Here is a 23731-nt window from a genome sequence, read left to right as displayed (position 1 = left end):
GGAACTCCTCTTTGACGTGGAGTAAGGCAATGCAGTGACTTGCACTGCTCTGCCCTATTCTATATCTATGAGGCCATGAAAAGTCACGAAAAATGGCTTTTGGGAAGGCTCGTAGATATGGATCTGCACTCTGCACCGTTGGTGCATCAAAAAAGTGATGCACAAGGGGCAAATTGAGTGTGTAAAAAAGCCACCAATATCCTGCTGCTAAAGAAAATTTGAAAAACATTATTTTTCAACATCAATGCAACAAAAAATATACATTTCCACTACTTGATAATAAATTATATTAATAAATACGCAAATAAAAAAATAATTTCTAAAATCAAACGCACTACAATAAATTACTCACTAACCCAAATGATATTACATTCAATTATGGGGCATATTCACAAGGAGCTATCGTCGAATTAACGGCACTTAATCACAGCCAAAGTCATGATAAATTTACCCCCCATTCACAAGCAGGTGCTAAAAACCCACAGCACCAGTTTTCCAGCAATAGCAGCCACAAAAAACATCGCCACAGAGGACCACCGCAACTATCACTAATGAGATGCAGAGTGTTTTCCCGTGCCAAAAGCCGTGACAACACCACACCTCAACATTCACAACGACCAGCCAGATAAGCAATAAAAACACAAAACACGCGATAAGGCGCAATAGCAGCGGGAAATTTACACCAGGTCTGACCTGGTGTAAAGTCGGACCACAGCCTGCACCACAAAGGGAGCCTAGCCCAGGGCCATGCCTGAAGACAAACAGAAGCCATGGAGCTACTGATCATACAGCTCAGTCACCCAAGAGGGCCACAACACCCACCCGACACGCCCTCCCCAGACCACCACAAAGGCAGCGGAGACAAAGAGAGCGGCCCCCCAGGAAACGTACCTGCCTCACAGGCACAACTCCTGACAATGTCACTGACCACCACAGGCTAAAAGGGACAACCATCCCCCTCACCCTGGCCGTCATTGTCCAACAGGCCAACGGCACCAACACAGCAGACAACAAACATCCCACCCCACACTAAGCTGCTGGCCGTGCTGCACCAGTTGGCCCCTAGCACACCCCAAGTAACACCCACAAGAGTCGGTGGACTATCACAGTCAGCCTCATCCAAGTCCCCCACACCTGTCATGGACATCCCCATCACCCTGTCAGCCAAGGTCCCGTTCAGCCAATACAATGCGCATGAACCGCTGGAGACCAAGCAAGGACCATACTCCATAGCCGGATGCATGCATGTGTTGTGGGGAATCCACTGCACACATGTCCCACCTGTGCCCCCTGGTGACACAGCACACAATCAGCGCAACAGGAAGCACACGTCACACATCTATGTGCAGGCAACATCAGAACACTGTGGGAACTTCACCAATGTCGCATCCAAATATAAAGCCAGTGTGCATGATCCCTTCACCTTCCGACATTCCATCAGCAACCAGCATTCCCAGAATGGCACCCAGGGAAATGCACAGCTCCTTGGCAATTTCCAAATTAACACCCGACTCACCTGAACCCCACAACCATGCAATCCACATGCACAACAACATGCCCCCCAACCAGACACGATTGAACAACTTACAATGGTAACTTGGGCAAGCCGTGAACATGACCAATCAACGTCTTGGCAACTCAGCCACACAATAGACAAATGTGAGGAGATGAGGCAAGCAGGCATGTGTGAAGTATGCAATGGAACCATGATTGGGAAAGTGCACAATACCAAGAGTTGCAGCGAAGTGCTGGACAGACCGCAGTATGCAGAACACACCCATATCTACGGCGACATACTCCTCTGGTGTATGGAGTGTAGTGGACAGTGGACGCAACCATGTCACCCCATCCAGTGGGTGTCTTTGTGGAAATGTTGCCTGTTACGCCCCTCCCCCCGTAAGCGTAAGCAGAGTGGGATGGGCCGGCGTCTGCCAGGCCAGCCTTGGGGTGTGAATAAAAAGCATGTAGCCCTGGGTGTGGTCCTCTTCTGGAAAGCACAACATCCCTGCCAGGGCGGTGCCTCTCATCTCGCCATGAGGCAGGCACCGTCCTTGTTGGTGGAGTAGCCTGAGATCCTGTACACCTGCCATACCCCACCCCGCTGGAGCACGAACAAGTCAGGGCTGACCCTGCGCAGCCAGGCCACACTGATCAGCATACACCGGCGTCTGTCAAGGAGGACCCACCGCGTGCCAGTGTAACCTCCAAGCCCGAGGCCCGCGACCCAGACAGCCTTTCAGACCACCGCTGTCCCCCAGCTGTTGGCCCACATTACTCCTTTCTTGTTCACATATTCTACCGGCGTCCCAATGGGTCCAATATGTGAAAGCTTGTCCTGGCGAATGAACGGCAGTGACCGCAAATCCAACACATGTTCCCACAAACCCTGTTTAACACGTGGATGTGGGACTACCCTGCAGACCTCACAACCAGCACCTAGTCGCGATTCAAGAATGGCAGAGTCCACACCAGTGGTCGCACGGAGAGGAGTGAGAGGAAGATGCGGCTCAGTCCAGAAGAAAGCCTGGTCAAAGTCACAGAGGTGACCAAACACATGGTGCCACTGAACCACGCAGGCTGGTGGGGTGACCAACCTATGCCGGTGACACTCGGTAAATGGCCCGTGCTGACCGCTCCCTCCGGCCTACACTGCTTAAGGCCACAAATTTTGAACTGAACATCGAGTATGTAAAGGCAGATAACACTTCATTGGATGCAAAGAGAGGCATACGTGGATTACGCCTTGCATCTTGGTGAAGAGAAAAGGATCATCGTTACAGAGGTGTTTGTACACTACCGACAACTGCCCTAGTGCCACTGCTGACTTCTGCCTCTGGCCTACACTGCGGTCCAGTAGGTTACAGAGTCATGATTCAGCAATGTCGGAGTTCATATCAGTGTACCGGCATCATCGCAGACTGCATCCCCACTCAGCCCAGGTGCAACTAAGTCTGTTCCCCGACATTCATGGACAATCTCTGGTCAAACTATGGTGGTGTCTGAGCCTATGGACTGGGGGCAGTTTTCATCCTCATATAGCTGATACTAGATTGACGGATACTAGATTGGCGGTGGCAATAAGACTGTTGCATTCCACTGCTCCATTTGCTGCTTCTTGATAAACTCAAACATTTTGGCGTCTGGCCCTGGAGGACACCTTCCACTGTCACCCGAAACACTCTGAAACATACACCTCGGACATTGATGGTAACCCGCTCAGGTCGCATGGCCCATCTAACTACACCGCAAGTCACCATCCCGCGGCTGGGTGTCTGTTCCGGTCACTGTGCATCTTGGCCACTAACTCAGTACTGGTCAGGTCTGGGACCCCTTCTCCTGGGACATTGGATGGCACCTGAAGTGTAGGCCTTGGGGTTAACCATGCCATTTCCCAGTGGTCTTGCGCTGTACGCAGCCTCCAGGCCAAAATGCGTCCCACCAGGGCTCACATACCAAAGCGAGTCAAGGCCAGCTGGGACATCGCATCACCGCAGGTGGCACACACCACCATGCAAGGAACACCTCCAAGCACCATCTTCCAGCATCGAAACGATGGCCCTGACAGACTTACGGTGTTGCTCAGATCTGTCGTGGAAGCCATTATCGCCTGATACCCTGCTCAGCACTCCAGGTGTCAGTGACTCAGTGCACCGCAGGCCATTGCCCGTTGCTGATTGTGCTTTGGGCTGTGTAGCAGTTGCGCAGGTATGTCACCTCAAACACTACTGTTTGCATGTTGGCTGTCATCTGGACTTTCTCCTGCTCACTGTATGGTGCTCAGCAGTTGACTCTGTATTGCATGTGTTTTCTGTTTCCGTTGCACTGATGTCTAATGTTCAAGTGTTTGCCAGCACCAGGCATTCCGCGTGGAACCACTGAACCACGCAGGCCGGTGGGGTGACAAACCTATGCCGGGGACACTCGGTAAATGGCCCGTGATGACCGCTCCCTCCGGCCTACACTGCTTAAGGCCTAGTCTGCGCTTGAATAGGCCACAAATTTTGAACTGAACATGGAGTATGTAAAGGCAGATAACACTTCATTGGATGCAAAGAGAGGCGTAAGTGGATTACGCCTTGCATCTTGGTGAAGAGAAAAGGATCATCATTATGGAGGTGTTTGTACACTACCGACAACTGCCCTCGTGCCACTGCTGACTGCTGCCTCTGGCCTACACTGCGGTCAAGTAGGTTACAGAGTCATGATTCAGCAATGGCGGAGTTCATATCAGTGTACCGGCATCATCGCAGACTGCATCCCCACTCATCCCAGGTGCAACTAAGTCTGTTCCCCAACATTCATGGACAATCTCTGGTCAAACTATGGTAGTGTCTGAGCCAATGGTCTAGGGGGCAGTTTTCATCCTCGTGCCACCTGATACTAGATTGGCGGTGTCAATGAGACTGTCGTATTCCACTCCTCCATTTGCTGCTTCTTGATAAACTCAAATATTTTGGCGTCTGGCCCTGAAGGACACCTTCCACTGTCACCCGAAACACTCTGAAACATACACCTTGGACATTGATGATAACCCGCTCAGGTTGCATGGCCCATCTAACTGCACCGCAAGTCACCATCCCGCGGCTGGGTGCCTGTGCCGGCCACTGTGCATCCGGGCCACTAACTCCGTACTGGTCAGGTCCGGGACCCCTTCTCCTGGGACATTGGATGGCACCTGAAGTGTAGGACTTGGGGTTAACCATGCCATTTCACAGTGGTCTTGCGCTGTACGCAGCCTCCAGGCCAAAATGCGTCCCACCAGGGCTCACACACCAAAGCGAGTCCAGGCCAGCTGGGACATCACATCACCGCAGGTGGCACACGCCACCATGCAAGGACCACCTCCAAGCACCGTCTTCCAACATCGAAACAATGGCCCTGACAGACTTACGGTGTTGCTCAGATCTGTCGTGGATGCCATCATCGGCCTGATATCCTGCTCAGCACGCCAGGTGTCAGTGACTCAGTGCACCACAGGCCATTGCCCGTTGCTGATTGTGTTTAGGGCTGTGTTACAGTTGCGCAGGTATGTCACCTCAAATAGTGTGGGGGCCCTGAGACATTGATGGGCAAGATGATGCAGGTCTCAAACACACCACTGCATCTGCATCAGTAGCAATAGTGGAGTAGTGTGGCTCACTGGTTAGAGGCGGCAGGCCCGAGAGCAGAAGTCAGCCTGGGACCAGGGTTCAATTCCCGACGCGGCAGGGTCGTGGATCTTGGTCAGCGGACTTGATAATTCTCGCTTCGGTGCTTACTCTAATCAGGGGTTCCACTCGGCAACTCTGGGCATTAGCTTGCCTAATCTCCACAACGGCCCCACCAATTCCGGGGATGCCTGGCTCCACCTTAGGGACTCCCAGCAAGGGACCATCCCACAGGGAAAGCCAGGACGGGTTCCCCAGAGTTATACAGCGCCGGGACGCCCCGTTGCTGGGGCAGCTGTGCGCTTTACAAGTATACTACATTTACTACATAATATATCAAAGGCACACAATCCGAGACTTTTTCTTCACATGAACACGCTCATCTCCAGTGTCCAACACCAGTGCACTGCAACTCACGGACACTACTGTTTGCATGTTGGCTGTCATCTGGACTTTCTCCAGCTCACTGTATGATGCTCAGCAGTTGACTCTGTATTGCATGTGTTTTCTGTTTCCGTTGCTCTGGTGTCCAATGTTCAAGTGTTCAAGTGTTTGCCAACACCAGGCATTCCGTGTGGAATGGCTTACACTCACCTCACACACATCCAGCACAGGCGTCACTGTACATGTGGCCCTGCCAATAAAGAGGCCAGGCTCATGTGCCCGTAGCCAGTTCAACATGATATATCCGTGTGTCCCTGTAGTTGTGTAGTAAACATGTGGGCCCTGGGCCCTACGACATTACATTGTGCTGTGTACATCGGATGCAGACATGTCACCGCAAGCAGTGGGTTGGAGCTTGGACATGTAGCTTTGTCGTCACCCACTCAATTCGTAATGGCAGTTGCCAGGGTTGTCGTACGCACAGCCAACATGGGTGTGTGACTGCTATTTGTGCGCCCCTGGGTTTGGTTATGTGCTGTGCGGAGCCCGTTGTGTCCTCTGTTCTGCGTGGTCGGCTATGCGCATTGTTTCACGTTGTCATCAATGTGGGTGTGCTGTTCGTGCTATCTGTGTGTGCTGTGGTGTGCCAAGGGGATTTGGGGCATGATCCTGGGTGTTTGTGGGTGTGCAGTGTGCTACGCCTCATTGTGCATGTATGCAATTGTGCCCATCTCCCCTGTCCACCCAGTCCCTGTCCGTAGCACTCCCTGTTGATGTTGTGTCAGGTCCTCTCGAACTGTGTCCGTACTCCCTACTCCTTGCACCGTCTCCACACTGATGACTGTGGCCTGGGTTTTCTCCGACTCCTCCGGGGGTGCTGGACTGCCACCTCCTGTCACCGTTGCTGCCTTCCTGTTGGCAGCGGGTTGGTGCCTGGTTTAGGTAGTCACGTCTTGCCGGCACCTATTGGCCTACTAGGTTGGCCTCCTCGGCACTCCGACTGCAATCTAGGTTGTCTGCTAGTGGGTCAGTTGCTGGTAGTGTTCTGTCACCTCTGTGACACTGGTCTTGTTTTCCTGCGGTCTGCAGCCCGTCATCCTCTCCCTCTTCTCCTTGGCCTGCCCTTACCCCATTGTTCCTTGCTGGTAGTCTGTGGGGGTTATGGGGTTTGAGTTGGCATCTGCGCTGGGTCAGGGTGAATCCATGTTGCTACGTGCTTTGGCTTGTTTCTGGTGTATTTTTTCTGTAGTTTTTATGGTGCATTGTCCCACCAGACGCGTGGGATTTGCAGAGCTTTGGCTGTTTTAAGTTACTTTCTGTCTCGCGTTTGGCCTCATCGCATTTTAGCGGCATGGCATTGATGTTCAAGCAGATATTTGCCGTGTTAACTGTTGTCTATCGCATGCTACCGCCTTATTGTGAATTCCATGTTTGCACTGGGTTATTTTCCCGCAATGGGATGCTATGTTGAATGTTGTGTTATGCTACTCTTGCGGTAGTTATCACACCTTCTTGTGAATATACCCCTATATTCTCTAAAGCAACATTTTTCATCAGAATATTAAAAAACAACACTTTAAACAATATTTTTACATTCGTTATTCCTGGTAATTATATTTTTGGCATCCCAATATTCTTGACACAATCAGAATATTTGTTTCCGTTTACGCTCTTACCTAACATAAACACACTCTCACCTGCAAACATACACACAACATATATTTTTAATAGTTGACACAGCTGCCACCAAATGTCTAATTCCAGCTAAGTTTGCTTCATTTTTATTTATACTAAAAGTGACAATATAATAATATTGACTATTAGTGCAAAGTAAAATGTGCTGGAAATGCGGAATATGGAGCAGCCCCTGTGTTTTGGCACTAATTATGCCACCTCTGAGTCCAGGGGTTGCAGGAGCAGAGACTGGGTTGCAAGGAGCAAGCTAGGGCCCGCAGCTATGACCGCTGGTGACTTCTAAAGGATGTCCATGAGCGCAATGAGTGTTGCAGCCTATTAGCAGCATTTAATTTAAGGCCCTTCGTAAATGAAATACCATATACTAGGGATTTCCCAGCAAATTAAATATGGGAATCAGGTGTATACTTGTTAGCAGGGGTAAAGTGTGCAGAGTCCAATGGCCAACAAAAACAGATTCAGCATAAAAGTAAAAATCTGGGGGAATTTCATGCAAAAGAAAGTAATTTCCAACAAGTATGTAAACTTTTTTCAATTTTCTTCATTAGCTAGTTTTGATGTACCGTGGCAGCTATAATTATTGGGCTTGATTCAGAAAGCTAAACTTAAACTCTTCTGTAAGTTTAGTTCTTTTGCAATTCACTAAGCAATTATACAAGTGATATCATTACGACTGCCTATCTTTTTATGTGCAGTGTCTCCGCCATTAGGGCGTAGACTCCACAGCAGTGAAGATACTACTTTGCAAATTGACAACAATTGTAAATTTACATCAAAATGTAAGTTTTCCTTTATGATTCAGACCCATTGACTTGGAACATTTTGAAACATAAGCACAATGTTCTTTTTTTTTTTTTAACATTTTTCAGTATTAGCACAAAGGATACCTTTATAGGACTAGATATGCCATCAATAAACACACTAATAAAGACACTGAATATTTCGCGTGGAGATCGTATGTGTTTCATAACTTGAATGTGGCAAGTATGAATGAAAAATAATGAACCTTTTAAATGAAATTATAATAATTTTCTTGTTTTCTAGGTCTTTTGCAGTGTAACAGTTTTCCATAGAAATGCTCCTCATCAGAAGTCGATTTCCAAGGAAGGTGAAGGTTTCTATGTTGGAATTAGGGTAAATATTAAGATGTCTATAAAATGTATTTCCTGAAAAGTTAAAATACGAATAATGTAGTGGGGAAGACTATTTCGAATCAATATTGTTCAAAGGAAACCTCAACTTACATTTCAGCACATCTCGCATAGCAAAAAGACTCATTTTATTTTTATTCTACTATGCACTCGGGTATTCCTTTTCTAGTTGTTTTCATATTACTCCAAAATGAAAAAAGCCACGAAAACACTACTATTCTGCTCACATAATATTGAGCAAATACTAAATATAACCAAAATACATCTGAAGGGGGATAGCCTTTGGATGACATAAAACCCAATACATCTCCAATTGTAAACATAATAATATCTGGCGATTGTTAACAAAATGAAAGTAGAATGTCTATGATTGTAAAATAAACAATTTTAAAACTGGAATCTATTGGCAACATACGTTTCTAAATTCTAGAATCTTTTTTGATTCATGAGTATGTATCAATATTTATGGATTTAGCATTATTTTCCATTTGATATAATCATGCATCCCTACATTATGGTTCATTCTCTACTTGACTTTTACCTTTTCTGTTTTTATTTAAATCGATCCCCTATATTTGCGTTACTAAAGCGTTGAGGTGAGAAAAGGAATCATCTTTCTCTTAAAGCTTCTCGTCTTGTTAGTCATTCTGTAAGCTACATATGTGGTGAACTTAACAATGACTTCACAAACATGATATATTAAATGGAAAGCAATTTTGTGTTGTGATATCAATAATGTTCAAAAGTATGTATTTAGGCATGTTGATCTTAATCTTACTGGTACCCGAAATTAATTTACAATATTCGTTTTCGGGCACTTCTATTTCTTCAGTCTCACAATCTTTCAAGTTAAAAGGTGGCTGTCCTCGCAGTATTTTTTTCAGTTGTTACTTCACAGACGATGCATGTGTGCACACCAGCAAGGTTATTTTCAATATGTGATTTACAAATTACGCATTGCCGTCTTGGAGATATGAGAGAAAAAGGCGTATCCTGTTCACATACAATTAAAAAGTATGGCATGGATCCCTTGCAGGTTTTAACGCATCAAATGGTTAACAAAATGATAATCTAGTTTGCAATGCGTGAGCCAAAAGTGATCCGGTTCGTGTCCAACAAGTTTCAGGAGACAAATTCAAAAATACTTTGGGGTAGATATACAAGCCCCTTGAGTCATGTTTGTGCCGCTGGTGCGTCACTTTTTGTGACACAGCGGATGCGGAAAAAAATGCGGCCCATTTACTATGTGATGCATCTAGGGAGATGCGTCATGTTGTAATGCCCTCTTACACATTATACCTGCGTCAGTTATAATGTATGCAGGGTGGGCATTCCCAAGCATAAAAGCCTCCTAGAAGTGACACAGTGAAATCTACAAGATTTCACTGCGCCACTTCTAGAATGCCACTGCGTCAAAACCTTACGCCTGCTTGGAGCTGGCATAAGGAGTGACGCAGTACAATGAGGATAGGCCTCCCCATGGATTGCTGGAGTTGTGTTGTGCTTGTGACATGACTTCATAAATAATGAAACAGACCGGGTCTGGCGTGTGGCACAGTAAGGCTGCGCCAATTTTAGTAGCAAACAAAACAAGATGCCAGTACTGTGCGATTTTTTCAATTTTTAGTTAAAGAGCTACTAATTGCTCTCCCGACAATGACCACTCTTTCAGTCCAACCAGTTTATAAACACAGTTCTTTAGTTTTTATTTATTTTGAGCTGTTTTTTTGGGGATTTATTTAGAACAAAATATGTATTTTGCAGTGTTTATTCTGCAATATTTTTCGACTACATCAATGTACTTAATACAGAAGAGGAACAGTTAATTCAACACAAAACATGATAAATCAATTGATTGAACAGGAATTTTTAACAATTAACACAACACATAGACGCTGGACAACATTAAACACTCATAGATATCTAAAGGAGGTTGGGGCGGTGGGGGTTGGTGGTATTTCTCTCAAACTGTTTGTAATGGCACAGTAGATTTCAACTTAATTGAGTTTACAATTTGACTTGTTTAAACTCAGATCATAATTAAATCTAGCTGGATAATTGCTTTCATTAAACACAGTATAAAACAATCCAAGTTAGGCCACCTAACCACAAGCGCCTCGATAGGTCGACGCGTTTCGAATCCTACAGCTTTACTTAGGATTCTCTTCAGGACCAAAACAAAATCAATCTGTGGGAAAAAATATAAAAAGCAAACTGTCAGTGGACAGAGAGACTCTCAACTCGCATTCAGCATCCAAGACACACTCAATAGGTTACCTGTCAGTGAGTTGGTTGGGGTACGATGATAAGCTGCAAAGTCAAAGAACATTTGTAATCAAAAACTCTGTTTAGTGTTGGGTAGCCAACACATCATATAATGCAAATCCAGTGTACTCACTATAGTGTGATAACATCAAACACCTCGTGAGGGCTTCCAAACTGGCGAGGGATCCATTCCTTATATTATTTAACCTCGATTCAGGTTCTGATCTTTAAGTTTGATCTAGAAAGTAGAGAGAAAACAAACCACTCTCAGTGCATAATTCGGAACTGCCCTAGCGGTGCTGCGGGCGGCAGCATTGTTGCACCGCATTGTGACTTAATAGATGAATTTTCGCTCTGCCCGACGAGCCTGACTTCCTAGCTGAGCGGGGATCTGTTTACCGGAAAAGCGGCTCCAGCACGAGTTGCAGAGGCCGCTACCCTGAATTCTGGGGGTTTTTTTTTAATTACCTTAGGTCGTTCGTTTCGTTCCTCCACTGGGTCGCGGTCGGTAATACACGCGATGGTGGATTTCACGGAGTGTTGGTGTTTTGAAGTCGGACTGATTTCCGGGTTCCTGCTCTATGAATCATGGGAGTTGTAGTTTAAGTGGTATGACTCATGGGAATTGTGGTTTTGCTAAACCTTTAGGGCGAGCGCCGCTAAGAATTAGCGAACAGGGAAGGGGGCAGGGTTGGATGCCAGCGAGTATTTGTTAAATTCATCAGAGATTTGATTCACTATATTGGTGGAGTGCCAATTGCAGATGTTACCTTACAGGCTATAAAGTTCCGACATTTCATTCAGACCTTGTGTGGTCGTGTTAAATTTCAGGATTAACATGGCCTCTCTTTGGCGTAGTTTGGCCTCTACATCTCCGCCTCTTGGGTCATAGTCAATTTTGGATATTATGGTCCATTTTAGGTCTTGTTCCCCATGTTGCTCATCGAGCCAATGTTGGACCAATGGGGCGGTCACCACTCTTTTCTTTATCCGAGACTTATGTTGAGACATCCTTTGTCTAGTCTCTTGCGTTGTCTTCCCTATGTACAATTTGTCGCAGGGACATAGGATCCCGTACACAACATTCTTGGATTTGCAGTTCGTGAACTGTTCGTGCTTCCAGGATATTCCTGCATGTTGGAACAGATCCCCTTCTATGGTAGTTGAACAACAGAGGCACGTGCCACATTTATGGTGGCCAGTGATGGGTGGAAGGTTCACGTATTCCCGAACTGTCAATGGCTTTTGTTTGGGTATTGCTGCTCTCACAATGTAATTGGCGATGCTCTTGTCCTTTTTATATGCGAAAAGGGGGCTTTCTGTGAATTGACTGTTGAGGTCTTTGAGCAAATGCCAATTTTGATGGATCAGTTTTTTAAGCATATTTGATGATGGGCAATATGTCGAAACACAGACCACACGTTGTTGTTGATGTTTTTTTCTTCTCTCGAGTAGATCCTCTCGTGGCGTCCACCAAACGCCACGAGAGGATCTACTCGAGAGAAGAAAAAAACATCAACAACAACGTGTGGTCTGTGTTTCGACATATTGCCCATCATCAAATATGCTTAAAAAACTGATCCATCAAAATTGGCATTTGCTCAAAGACCTCAACAGTCAATTCACAGAAAGCCCCCTTTTCGCATATAAAAAGGACAAGAGCATCGCCAATTACATTGTGAGAGCAGCAATACCCAAACAAAAGCCATTGACAGTTCGGGAATACGTGAACCTTCCACCCATCACTGGCCACCATAAATGTGGCACGTGCCTCTGTTGTTCAACTACCATAGAAGGGGATCTGTTCCAACATGCAGGAATATCCTGGAAGCACGAACAGTTCACGAACTGCAAATCCAAGAATGTTGTGTACGGGATCCTATGTCCCTGCGACAAATTGTACATAGGGAAGACAACGCAAGAGACTAGACAAAGGATGTCTCAACATAAGTCTCGGATAAAGAAAAGAGTGGTGACCGCCCCATTGGTCCAACATTGGCTCGATGAGCAACATGGGGAACAAGACCTAAAATGGACCATAATATCCAAAATTGACTATGACCCAAGAGGCGGAGATGTAGAGGCCAAACTACGCCAAAGAGAGGCCATGTTAATCCTGAAATTTAACACGACCACACAAGGTCTGAATGAAATGTCGGAACTTTATAGCCTGTAAGGTAACATCTGCAATTGGCACTCCACCAATATAGTGAATCAAATCTCTGATGAATTTAACAAATACTCGCTGGCATCCAACCCTGCCCCCTTCCCTGTTCGCTAATTCTTAGCGGCGCTCGCCCTAAAGGTTTAGCAAAACCACAATTCCCATGAGTCATACCACTTAAACTACAACTCCCATGATTCATAGAGCAGGAACCCGGAAATCAGTCCGACTTCAAAACACCAACACTCCGTGAAATCCACCATCGCGTGTATTACCGACCGCGACCCAGTGGAGGAACGAAACGAACGACCTAAGGTAATTAAAAAAAACCCCCCAGAATTCAGGGTAGCGGCCTCTGCAACTCGTGCTGGAGCCGCTTTTCCGGTAAACAGATCCCCGCTCAGCTAGGAAGTCAGGCTCGTCGGGCAGAGCGAAAATTCATCTATTAAGTCACAATGCGGTGCAACAATGCTGCCGCCCGCAGCACCGCTAGGGCAGTTCCGAATTATGCACTGAGAGTGGTTTGTTTTCTCTCTACTTTCTAGATCAAACTTAAAGATCAGAACCTGAATCGAGGTTAAATAATATAAGGAATGGATCCCTCGCCAGTTTGGAAGCCCTCACGAGGTGTTTGATGTTATCACACTATAGTGAGTACACTGGATTTGCATTATATGATGTGTTGGCTACCCAACACTAAACAGAGTTTTTGATTACAAATGTTCTTTGACTTTGCAGCTTATCATCGTACCCCAACCAACTCACTGACAGGTAACCTATTGAGTGTGTCTTGGATGCTGAATGCGAGTTGAGAGTCTCTCTGTCCACTGACAGTTTGCTTTTTATATTTTTTCCCACAGATTGATTTTGTTTTGGTCCTGAAGAGAATCCTAAGTAAAGCTGTAGGATTCGAAACGCGTCGACCTATCGAGGCGCTTGTGGTTAGGTGGCCTAACTTGGATTGTTTTATACTGTGTTTAATGAAAGCAATTATCCAGCTAGATTTAATTATGATCTGAGTTTAAACAAGTCAAATTGTAAACTCAATTAAGTTGAAATCTACTGTGCCATTACAAACAGTTTGAGAGAAATACCACCAACCCCCACCGCCCCAACCTCCTTTAGATATCTATGAGTGTTTAATGTTGTCCAGCGTCTATGTGTTGTGTTAATTGTTAAAAATTCCTGTTCAATCAATTGATTTATCATGTTTTGTGTTGAATTAACTGTTCCTCTTCTGTATTAAGTACATTGATGTAGTCGAAAAATATTGCAGAATAAACACTGCAAAATACATATTTTGTTCTAAATAAATCCCCAAAAAAACAGCTCAAAATAAATAAAAACTAAAGAACTGTGTTTATAAACTGGTTGGACTGAAAGAGTGGTCATTGTCGGGAGAGCAATTAGTAGCTCTTTAACTAAAAATTGAAAAAATCGCACAGTACTGGCATCTTGTTTTATGTGACATGACTTCAGCAATGCGTGACTTTTGCACCAATCCTGGCACCTTGGTGCTCCGTATTGAAAATACGGCGCATCCATGGTGGTGCAAAGGTTTCTCAGGGTGGAGCAGGGAAGGTAAAGCATCTGTATAGATGCGTTACTTTCTTGTAAATCTGCCCCTTTGCATTTTAATAGGTCCATGGAATAATCATTGACAGAACTATGCTACTACACGAAGAATGTTTCAAATTAAAAAAGAACTTCTAATTTTCCATCCAAAGCACATTTTAGGCAGTTTTTTAAATGGAACAAGGTGTATGTTTAATTGTTCTAGATTGCACTGTGGGATTAAAAGGCTATATTTAATAAAAATACGTATTTAACCTCAGAGGTATAACATAAAAAACCATACACAGGCAAAGACACTGGGCTAGGGTTAGTACCCTCCACCTTCACAGTTCCTGACATGCAGCCACAGCTGTGCAGTCAACGTGTGACTTAAGGGCAGAGTGCACTGCGCACCCCGACAGAGCAACAACATCACCTGCTGCCTTATGAACGCAGGCACGAGGGCCGCTGGGAGGGTGGCTGCTGACTTTGAGAGTACCTTGCTACATACATTTTGGCGGGACCTCCATTAAAGGATGAATGGTGAGCTCCCTGACGCAAAGGAGACTTGCGGTGCCGTATTCACTGCAAATCTTTTAGTCACACAGAAACACTGCAAATCGTTAAGTGGCAGCAAATAAGTGTCGCTAGAGAGAACATTTGTTTTCAAGACTGTCAAAATGTTAATAATATTAAAGTAACAAATGCAGAATGTTTCAGTAAATTATGTTTACTATATGTCAGGCTGAGAGTGTGATGTCATTTTATTATAGTTTATTCCAGAAACACTTCATATCGCAGAGGATGGAAAAGAGCATGTCCTGACCATTATTAGCACAGTTCCTATATCATGCCGAAGTGAAACCGACGTATGCAAAGTTACCTTAAAAATAAGCATCATCGAGTCAGGTAATATGCCATGGTAAAGTAGATTACATTTCGAAATGAAGGGTGCTTCACATGATTCATGTGCCCCAACATGATGTAAATTTGCAAGTACTTCACACAATGACAACATAACATGTTAAGACAAGTGCACGAATCGTTTAGAAATGTGTCCCATATATTTGCTGAAATGCATCTGCCAGTGGTCTTCAAGCCATTTAATGCTGCCCCCCTCACCCCCCCACTGGAAAAACAATCCCCGGAACCCCCCACAAAAATTATCACAATTATTCTATTAAATTTGCAATGTTTAAATATGTCTAGACTAATGTAAACATTGCAGTTAAGTTAAGTTACCGTTTTAACCCCTTCCCTGCGCCGCGAATTCTGCCGCGGCGCGGGGCGGCTAGTGGGTGAGCGCGGGGCTTCGGTGCTCATGACGGCTCCATGCCGTCATGAGTCACAGGCGGCGTGTGCTCATGATGGCGTGGTTCCGTCATGACCACGCCCGCTCATTTATTAGCCCGCAAAGGCGGGGAATTAGTGCTGCGTGAGAGGAGCGGCAGCAGAATTACGCTCCATGCTATCATGAGCAAACGTCGCCCGTGGCTCATGCGTGGAGCTGTCATGAGCACGCAAGGGGTTAAAAATGCAAACAAATACATGATTGCCAAACATACTATACTGATCAGGCAGGCCTTACTAACATGTAAACATAGCCGCAGTGTGATTATTAGAAAAGCGGAAATGGGGTGGATGTTTTGAAGAATACCTGGAGTCCCTTCCCTTTTGACACCTTCTTAAATGACAAAAGATGTTAGTGAAAGCCCATTACAGAGCTGCTTACTGTCGCTCATTTTTTTCTGATGAAAACAAAGCACTCTTATCAGCATAATGCTTATTTTTGCTCTGCACCCCCACCCTACAGACATCATTTGAGGCCCTCTTCAGAGCCCCCCCTCAGTTTGAAGACCCCTGACAACGACTAATATGGACTTCATGGAATACAAAGCTGAAGGAATGATTAAAATCAAAATATGAATCAGCATATATGTTCTCAAACTATAAGTAAAAAAACTGTAAAATGTACTGCCTCTTATAGTTTGTTTGGTAAGTGCTAATGGCCATATTTATCAAGGGTTGCTTCACTTATGCACCATGCAATGAGGTGCAAAAGCTACGCGAACCCTTGATATGCGATTTATCAAACCACCCAGGGCCACCTTGCAAGGAAACACAGCGCAAATGGTTGTGTTGCATCACTTGGCCCCATGGAGGCATTCCATAGGTGGTGCGTGGATGTTCCCATCCAAAACCCATGGATTTTGACGCATTCCCAGATTTACCATAAGTGGTAGACCTGGGAATGCTCCAAAACTGTTACACCTCTGCAGGTGAGGCGTAATGACGAGAAATATGTTATTTCTTATCATTCTGCAGCACATATAGAAAAAGGACAATGCCTCAGGGGACTGTTTTGTGAAGGGGAGGTGCCCTTCCTTGCACACTAACTAACAAAGCAGGAACCCTTGCACCATTGTGCAAGGGTGCCTGTGTTGGCACTAGGCAGCACATTTTTGTAGTCTAGGGAAGACATGGCAGTTCGGGCTGGACTGTTCCCATGAGGCACAGGGTCAAGACTGATTAGCATATAGCTGTGTCTAAACTGGGGTGGGTAACTGAGCTAAAGAACGATGATGGATTCAACCCAGATCTGTGACTGGGGGTGAGTGTCTGAAAACTTTCAGCACTCCGTCCATCATCTCCTTGTGTTTGTTTTGTTTGCCCTAAATTGGCAGGGTATGCCCAGATGTGGGTCCCTTGCTCACTTTGCCACTGGCTTCAAGCTAGCCTGGCCGATGATGGCTGTTAGCCCGAAACCAGTCTCAGGATGCATGTTTCCGGTCCTGGGAAGACATGGCTTGGCAGTTCGTGTTGGACTGTTCCCATGAGTCACAGGGTCAAGACTGAACTGCATATAGCTGTGTCTAAACTGGGGTGGCAAAGTGAGCTAAAGAACGATGATGGATTCAACCCAGATCTGTGACTGGGAGTGAGTGTCTGAAAAGTTTCTGTGCTCCGTCCATCATCTCCTTGTGTTTGCGAGGTAGCACATTGTGCGCCAGCACTGGGAAACAGCAGGAATGTGATGTACAATGTTAAGTTTGGCACATTCCATCCCTTTTTCTTATTACACAGTGCAGCGAGGTGACTTGCAGCACTGTGCTATGTGATATGATGATAAATATGCCCCTAAATGAATTTGCAAGAAGCTAACAGGGATGGTTTTTGGCTAATATGGTAAAGACCGGATTTTCATATGCCATGCTAGTTTAAACCTAACCTGAAACAGTGGTACACACAGCACAATTTTTAACACATTCTCGTAAAGATAATGGGCCACATTTACAAACACTTTGCATTGCGTTTGTGTTACTGTTTTAATCCAAACCTGACGCAAAGTGTTGTTATGAGATTTACAATGTGACAGAATGCTATTCTTTTTGTTAATTTCCATGCAGTCACCCAAGAATTTGGATGCAAATCTCTATCTGCAAAGAACTGCAGACAGGGTTTCTTCTCCAAAATCCTCAGCCTCCTTGAGGCAGGCGCAATGAAATATTTTTATTTTTCCTCATATATCCCTTTTTTATGTGTTCTGCATTTTAGAGCACACATAAAAAGTGAGAAATACTTTAAAGAATAGTTAATGTATGTAAAGGACTTCTTCCAGTGCAATAACTATTCTTCACAAAATGCTGACACTATGGCACAAGTGTGTCTGCGTTGGAGCATGGCAGCCAAAAGTGTGCCAGCTCAAGGAGAAATCAAAACAGCAGCACATTTTAGTAGATATGGCACTGTTTTCCTCTCTCAAAATAGTGCAACACAGTGCATCAACTTTACTTGCGCTGCTGCATTGCATTAATTGTGAGTAAATCTGAAGCAACCTGTTTTACATTTTCAACTAGGTGAAATAGGCCAATACTTTTATATCATTCTAATCGAGCCTGAGTCTCATCAGGGGGTTGGCGCTAGTATCACACTCAAGAAGACTTTGAAGAAATTTCGAAAACTGTGTCTTTTTTCAGTTCAGTTTTTCTTAGGAGATATAGATCGTACTAGTAATGCGAATCAAGGGAATATAATTTGATATGGCATATTATTTTTTTTCTTAAGTACCTTTAAAATTCACTCTTACTCCTACCTCTATTTGCTTTCATTTTCCCAGGCATGTCTTCCTACAACTGCATTCTTATCTATGGATGCTTCAGAAGATAATTAAAGCAGATAGATGGGAAAAAATAATGCTTGAACACATTACCCCAGATGCATCAAGCATCCATTTTGCGATTCCTTATTAGCGAAAAATAAAGATTCGCTAATAAGGAATTGCAAAATGCCATGCATCAAGAACTTGCTTTAAAAATAGCGATTTCTTAAAATTCCTTAATTGTGACTCACAAATTGCGAATCGCAATTAAGGAATAACTCCCCATTCATTCCTATGGGCCTAGAGGCCCATAGGAATGAATGGGAAGACATTCTCAATTTGCGATTAGCAATTAGCGAACGGCAAATTGAGAATGCAATTTCAAGGGTGCAGGGGTGTCCAAAGGACACCCTGTTGCACCCCTGAAATCTGCATATGGGTACATCTTGCACACACACATGCCCTAAGGGCCCTAAGGGCATGTGTGTGTGTAAAATGGAACTTTGAAAAATGCACTTTGGTGCATTTTTCAATGTTTTTGCAAATTACCATGAAGTTCAACTTCATGGTAATTGGCTACTCCTATTCGCGAAATCGCTATTTTTTTTGTTTGATGCATTGCATTTAAGGAATCTCAATTTGGGATTCCTTAAATGCAATCGCAATTTAAGGAATCTCAATTTAGAGATTCCTTAATTGCGATTTTTGCATTTGGGATGATGCATCCCACTTACAAGTATAACTTCCCATTGGGACAAGATGGAGACATAAAGTTTAGACTCTCTGAACTCCTAATGTAATAACACATCTTTTAGTAGAGATGGTTTTTAAATTGTGTGTTTGGAAATGTCACTTTTAGAAAGTAGGCATTTTCTTATTTAACCATGCTGTGTAAATTCACTGTAGACAGCAACTAGGGGGTTGAGGTGAGCCTGCCCCTTCCTGGATGACCCAGAGCTGAGGTGAATAGACATTGGCTATATTTAGAGTAGTGGGAGGACTTTTCCTTGCACCTGCATAGGGCCTGTATGCATTGCACAATGCTGTCTCCACCCCCTGTTGTCATACTGCACCAGTGATGACAGAACTGGTTTGGACTGGGCTCAGAGACCCTTGCACAAAGAGAACAAAGACAAAATGTGATATAAGTAGTAGACTCTAAACCCCAGAACTTTAGATCACTTCTAGACTCAAGAGGAACCTTTGCCAAGGAGAAGAGCTGAAGCTGTGAGAAGGAGTACTGACCCTTTGCAGTGTGGGGCTGGCCTGCAGTTGCTGTTTCTGCCAAGGAGAGGACAAAGACTGGAACTTTTTTTTGAATCTGCTTGAAGAAGATCTCCAAGGGCCTGTTGGTGCTGGCCTCCTGTTCTGAGGTCTCAGGGACACAAAGACTTCACCACCCAGCTCCTCTGAACTCTGCTACTGGGAGACTAACCTGCCAGGAGGTGCCTAATTCAGTTGTGGGCCTATGGAGGTTGTTCCTGTTGTTGGGACCTGGAAGATAAGATGAACTGAAGAAATCAACACATTGCTCTTCTTACAGCAGTTTTTCCCAACACAGCACTGCTGTGCAAGAAGAATCTCAATGCATCACTGAAGTTGATGCTTCCCTTCCCCCTACAGAACGGATTCAATGCATCACTTCTACTGCGTGCAGTAGAACTGTTGCTTCGTCTCCATATAGTCTCAGGAACTGACACATCTCTATGTTTCTCGATGCTTCACATGCCTGCAGCTGTTTGGCCTTGTGAATTTTGACTCATCTTCAGGTACTATTTGAGAAATCACACATCCGTAGTTTTCTATGGACCCAGTTGCTTGAAACCTTTTTAAAGATATATTCTTATCACATGTATGTTGGAATTTTGTTGTTTTTGTCTTGTTGAGTTTAGATAAAGATATGTCATTTTTCTAAACTGGTGTGGTGTCCATTTGTTGTGTTATCACTGTGTTACTGTGTGTTTTCAGTCCAAATACTTTACATATTGCATTCGGATATGTCTGTTTGCTTGTGCCAAGCTACCCAGGGGGTGAGCAGGGGTTATCTAAAGTGTGTGCCCCCCTTACCCTAAGAAGAAGCATGGGTCCCTAATTGAACAAAGGTATCTACCTTTGCCAACTAGAGACCCCATTTCTAACAGAAAGTAGCGATTGAATTAAAAACATCTTCAAATAAAATTTTAAGAAAACAGCATTTGTGCCTACATTTTCACCTGTAACCTATTGTTCGAAGCAGTATACCATTACGTCTGCAAGACCCTTCTGGTTACTGGGATATATAGGGATATTAGGTTCACCAAAAAACATGAGGTACCCTGAACCAATAACTGAGCTGCACCTTGCAATGGTTTTTCATGTGTACGGGTACACAGCAAACATAAAGTATGAAAAATAGGTATCAAGAAAACCATTATTATTTTCAAAATGGGAAGAACATATATAGTTTAGAAGCAGTGGTTATTTGCAGATCTGTGGGTAGCCATAGTGGGACGCGAATTAGAGGGCATTTTTCAACTTGTATTCTTTTTTACACACTCTCTTACATTTGGAAGGCAGAGATACATAGAAAAACAACTGGTAATAACACGTGTTCTACTATTCTGTGTTTCCCGAAGTCTCTCAATATAAATGGTACCTAACTTGTGTGGGTAGGTCAACTGCCACAGCAGAAAATGGGCAAGAATGCAACGTGGTCACATCACATTTTTCAAGTAACAAAACTGACCCTTTTTCTCAATGCCCCTACTGTAGATTTTGGACCCTAGCTCATCCGGCAACTAGTTAAACCTAGCAAACATGTACATTTTTGAAAACTAGACACCCAGGGGAATCCAGGATGAAGTGACTGGTGTGCCTCTCACCAGGTTCTGTTACCCAGAAGCCATTACAATTCTCAAAATTTGTCAAGAAAACACATTTTCCTCAACTTTCTGTGATGGAAAGTTATGGCATCTGTGGGAGCAATAAACTTCCACCCACCCAGCATTCCCCCAGGTCTTTTGACACAAATGGTACCTAACTTGTTTGGGTAGGTCCAGTGCCTGCAACAAGAAATGTCCCAAAACACAATGTGAACACGTCATATTTTTCCACAGAAAACTGACCCTTTTTTTGCAAAGAGCCTAGCGCTGGATTCTGAGCCCTAGCTCAGCCATCACCTAAAGAAACCCATAATTTTTTTTTAACTATACACTAAGGGAAATCCAGGATAGGGTGACTTGTGTGACTCTCACCAGGTTATGTTACCCAGAATCCCTTGCAACTTCAACATTTGTCGAAAAAACATGATGATGGAAAGTTTTGGAACCTGCAGGGAGCCACAAAATTCCACCCAGCCAGGATTCCCCCAGGTCTTCTGATACAAATGGTACCTCACTTGTACCTCAAGTGTGTGGGTAGGCCTAGCACCCATGACAGACACCGGCACAAAATGCAAAGTGGACACATAACTTGTTTCCACAGAAAACAGACCCTTTTATTGAAATGTGCTTATCTCTGAATTTTAGGACCTAGCTCAGCTAGCATCTAGGGAGCCCACCAGACCTGTACATTTGTTATACCTAGACTGGCAGGGAAATCCAGGATGGTGTGACAATTGTGGCTCGCACCAGGTTCTGTTACCCAGAATCCCTTGCAAACCTTAAACTTTGTCAAAATAAAAAAATAACATTTCTCCTCACATTTCTGTGATGAAAAATTCTGGAATCTGTGGGGAGCCACAAACTTCAACACACCCAGCTTTCTTCCAAGTCTCCCAATAAAACTTGTGTGGGTAGGCCTAGTGTCCGTGACAGGAAACAGCCCTAAATGTACTGTGGAGACTTGAAAATTATCGATCACAAAAAGACCTGATTTTGTGAGGGAGTCACCTGCGTTTCTGGGCTTGGGCTTGGTGTCCATCTGTGAAAACCTACCAAACCCAGAGATATCTGAAAACTAGACACCCAAGTGAGTCCAGGAAGGTGGGAATTGTGTGAATCCCCAAAGTTTTCTTACCCAAAATTCCCTGAAACCTCAAAATTTGCCAAAAAAAACACTTATTCCTTACAATTCTGTCTAGGATCACCACGCCAGAACAATTTCCTGACACCCAGTGTTTTTCTTGTTCTCCCACTAAAAATAGTCCTCACTTGTGTGGGTGTTAAATGCAGAGCCAACCTAAAAACCTATATAAACAAAAATATAGAGCTTTGAGCTCGCAATGCTGTCCCCTCAGTCTCTACGTTTTTGGCCTTTCCTAGTCACAGGCACTTGTCCCACCCTTACAAATGAGGTATCATTTCACTCGGGAGACCGAGGGGAATGCTGGCTTTTAGGAAATATGTGCTGGCACAGTGATCCCTCACAGAAATGTGAAAAAAAATTATTTTGTTTAGCTAAATTTGAGGTTTAAGCAAGCCACACCTCTCTGGACTCCCCCCGGGTGTCTAGTTTTCAGAAATGTCTGTATTTGGTAGGGTTCCCTACATGGCTGCTAAGCCTTCGACCAAAAAAGCAGGCAACACCCTTGCAAAACCAGGTACTTTTGTGATCGACAAATTTGAGGCCTCCACAATCGGTTGTGGCCCCTTCCCTGACACTTGGCCCACCCACACTAGGGGGGTAGCATTTTTATTGGGGGACCTGGGAGAACGTTGGTGGTGGGAAATTTGTGCAGGCCCGGTGATTCCAGAACTTTCCCACACAGAAATGGGAGGAAAACGTGATATTTGGGTAGGTAAATTTAAGATTTAATGTGAATTCTGGGTAAAAAAAAATTGAGAGATACATGCAAGACACACCTCCCTGGACTCCCATGGATGTCTTGTTTTCAAGAATTTGTGGGTTTGGTTGGTTTCCCTAGATGACCACCAAGCCCGAGCCCAAAAACGCAGGTGTCCCTCTTGCAAAAACAGGTTTTGTGATAGATTGGGGTCACCTGTGATTTAGTTTCCACATCTAGCTTAGATCAATATTTTAGTTCAATTCATTTGCCTCAAGCCACAAAGCCACAGATAGATATTTGCTTAGTTAAAATATCTAGCGGGGAAGTCCTTCCGTGTCCTTCACAAATGTTGACTGAGATGTCGTGATTCAATCTATTGAAATGTCAGTGCACCATTATGCTACGTATCGGTCCTTTGCTCAACTGTCAATTAATAGAAATGGTAAAAAATAAAAAAGAATATGGCTAATGCAAAAGCCTCTGGGAAAGAGGTATCCAAATGAGGCATGTAAGATCTTTGCTTAGGAACTGCTTCCCTTCTAAATTGACTTACCTAATCAAATTAAG

The 23731-nt window shown here is 44.4% G+C and overlaps 1 protein-coding gene across 1 annotated transcript in view; it reads left to right on the top strand.

The window, feature by feature from the left end:
- The window catches only part of LOC144824297 (von Willebrand factor D and EGF domain-containing protein-like), an 899901-nt gene that overhangs the window by 178670 nt on the left and 697500 nt on the right, over window positions 1-23731 (top strand). The window contains exons 2-3 of the mRNA XM_078683422.1: window positions 8271-8360; window positions 15134-15269. Of these exons, the coding sequence (XP_078539548.1) occupies window positions 8271-8360; window positions 15134-15269 (226 nt within the window). The remainder of the gene's footprint in view (window positions 1-8270; window positions 8361-15133; window positions 15270-23731) is intronic.

Source organism: Lissotriton helveticus, chromosome 3_1, assembly GCF_964261635.1.
Source record: "Lissotriton helveticus chromosome 3_1, aLisHel1.1, whole genome shotgun sequence".
Lineage (NCBI taxonomy): Eukaryota > Metazoa > Chordata > Amphibia > Caudata > Salamandridae > Lissotriton > Lissotriton helveticus.
The sequence above is the reverse complement of the archived record's forward strand: the minus strand, read 5'-3'. Positions and strand labels throughout refer to the sequence as shown.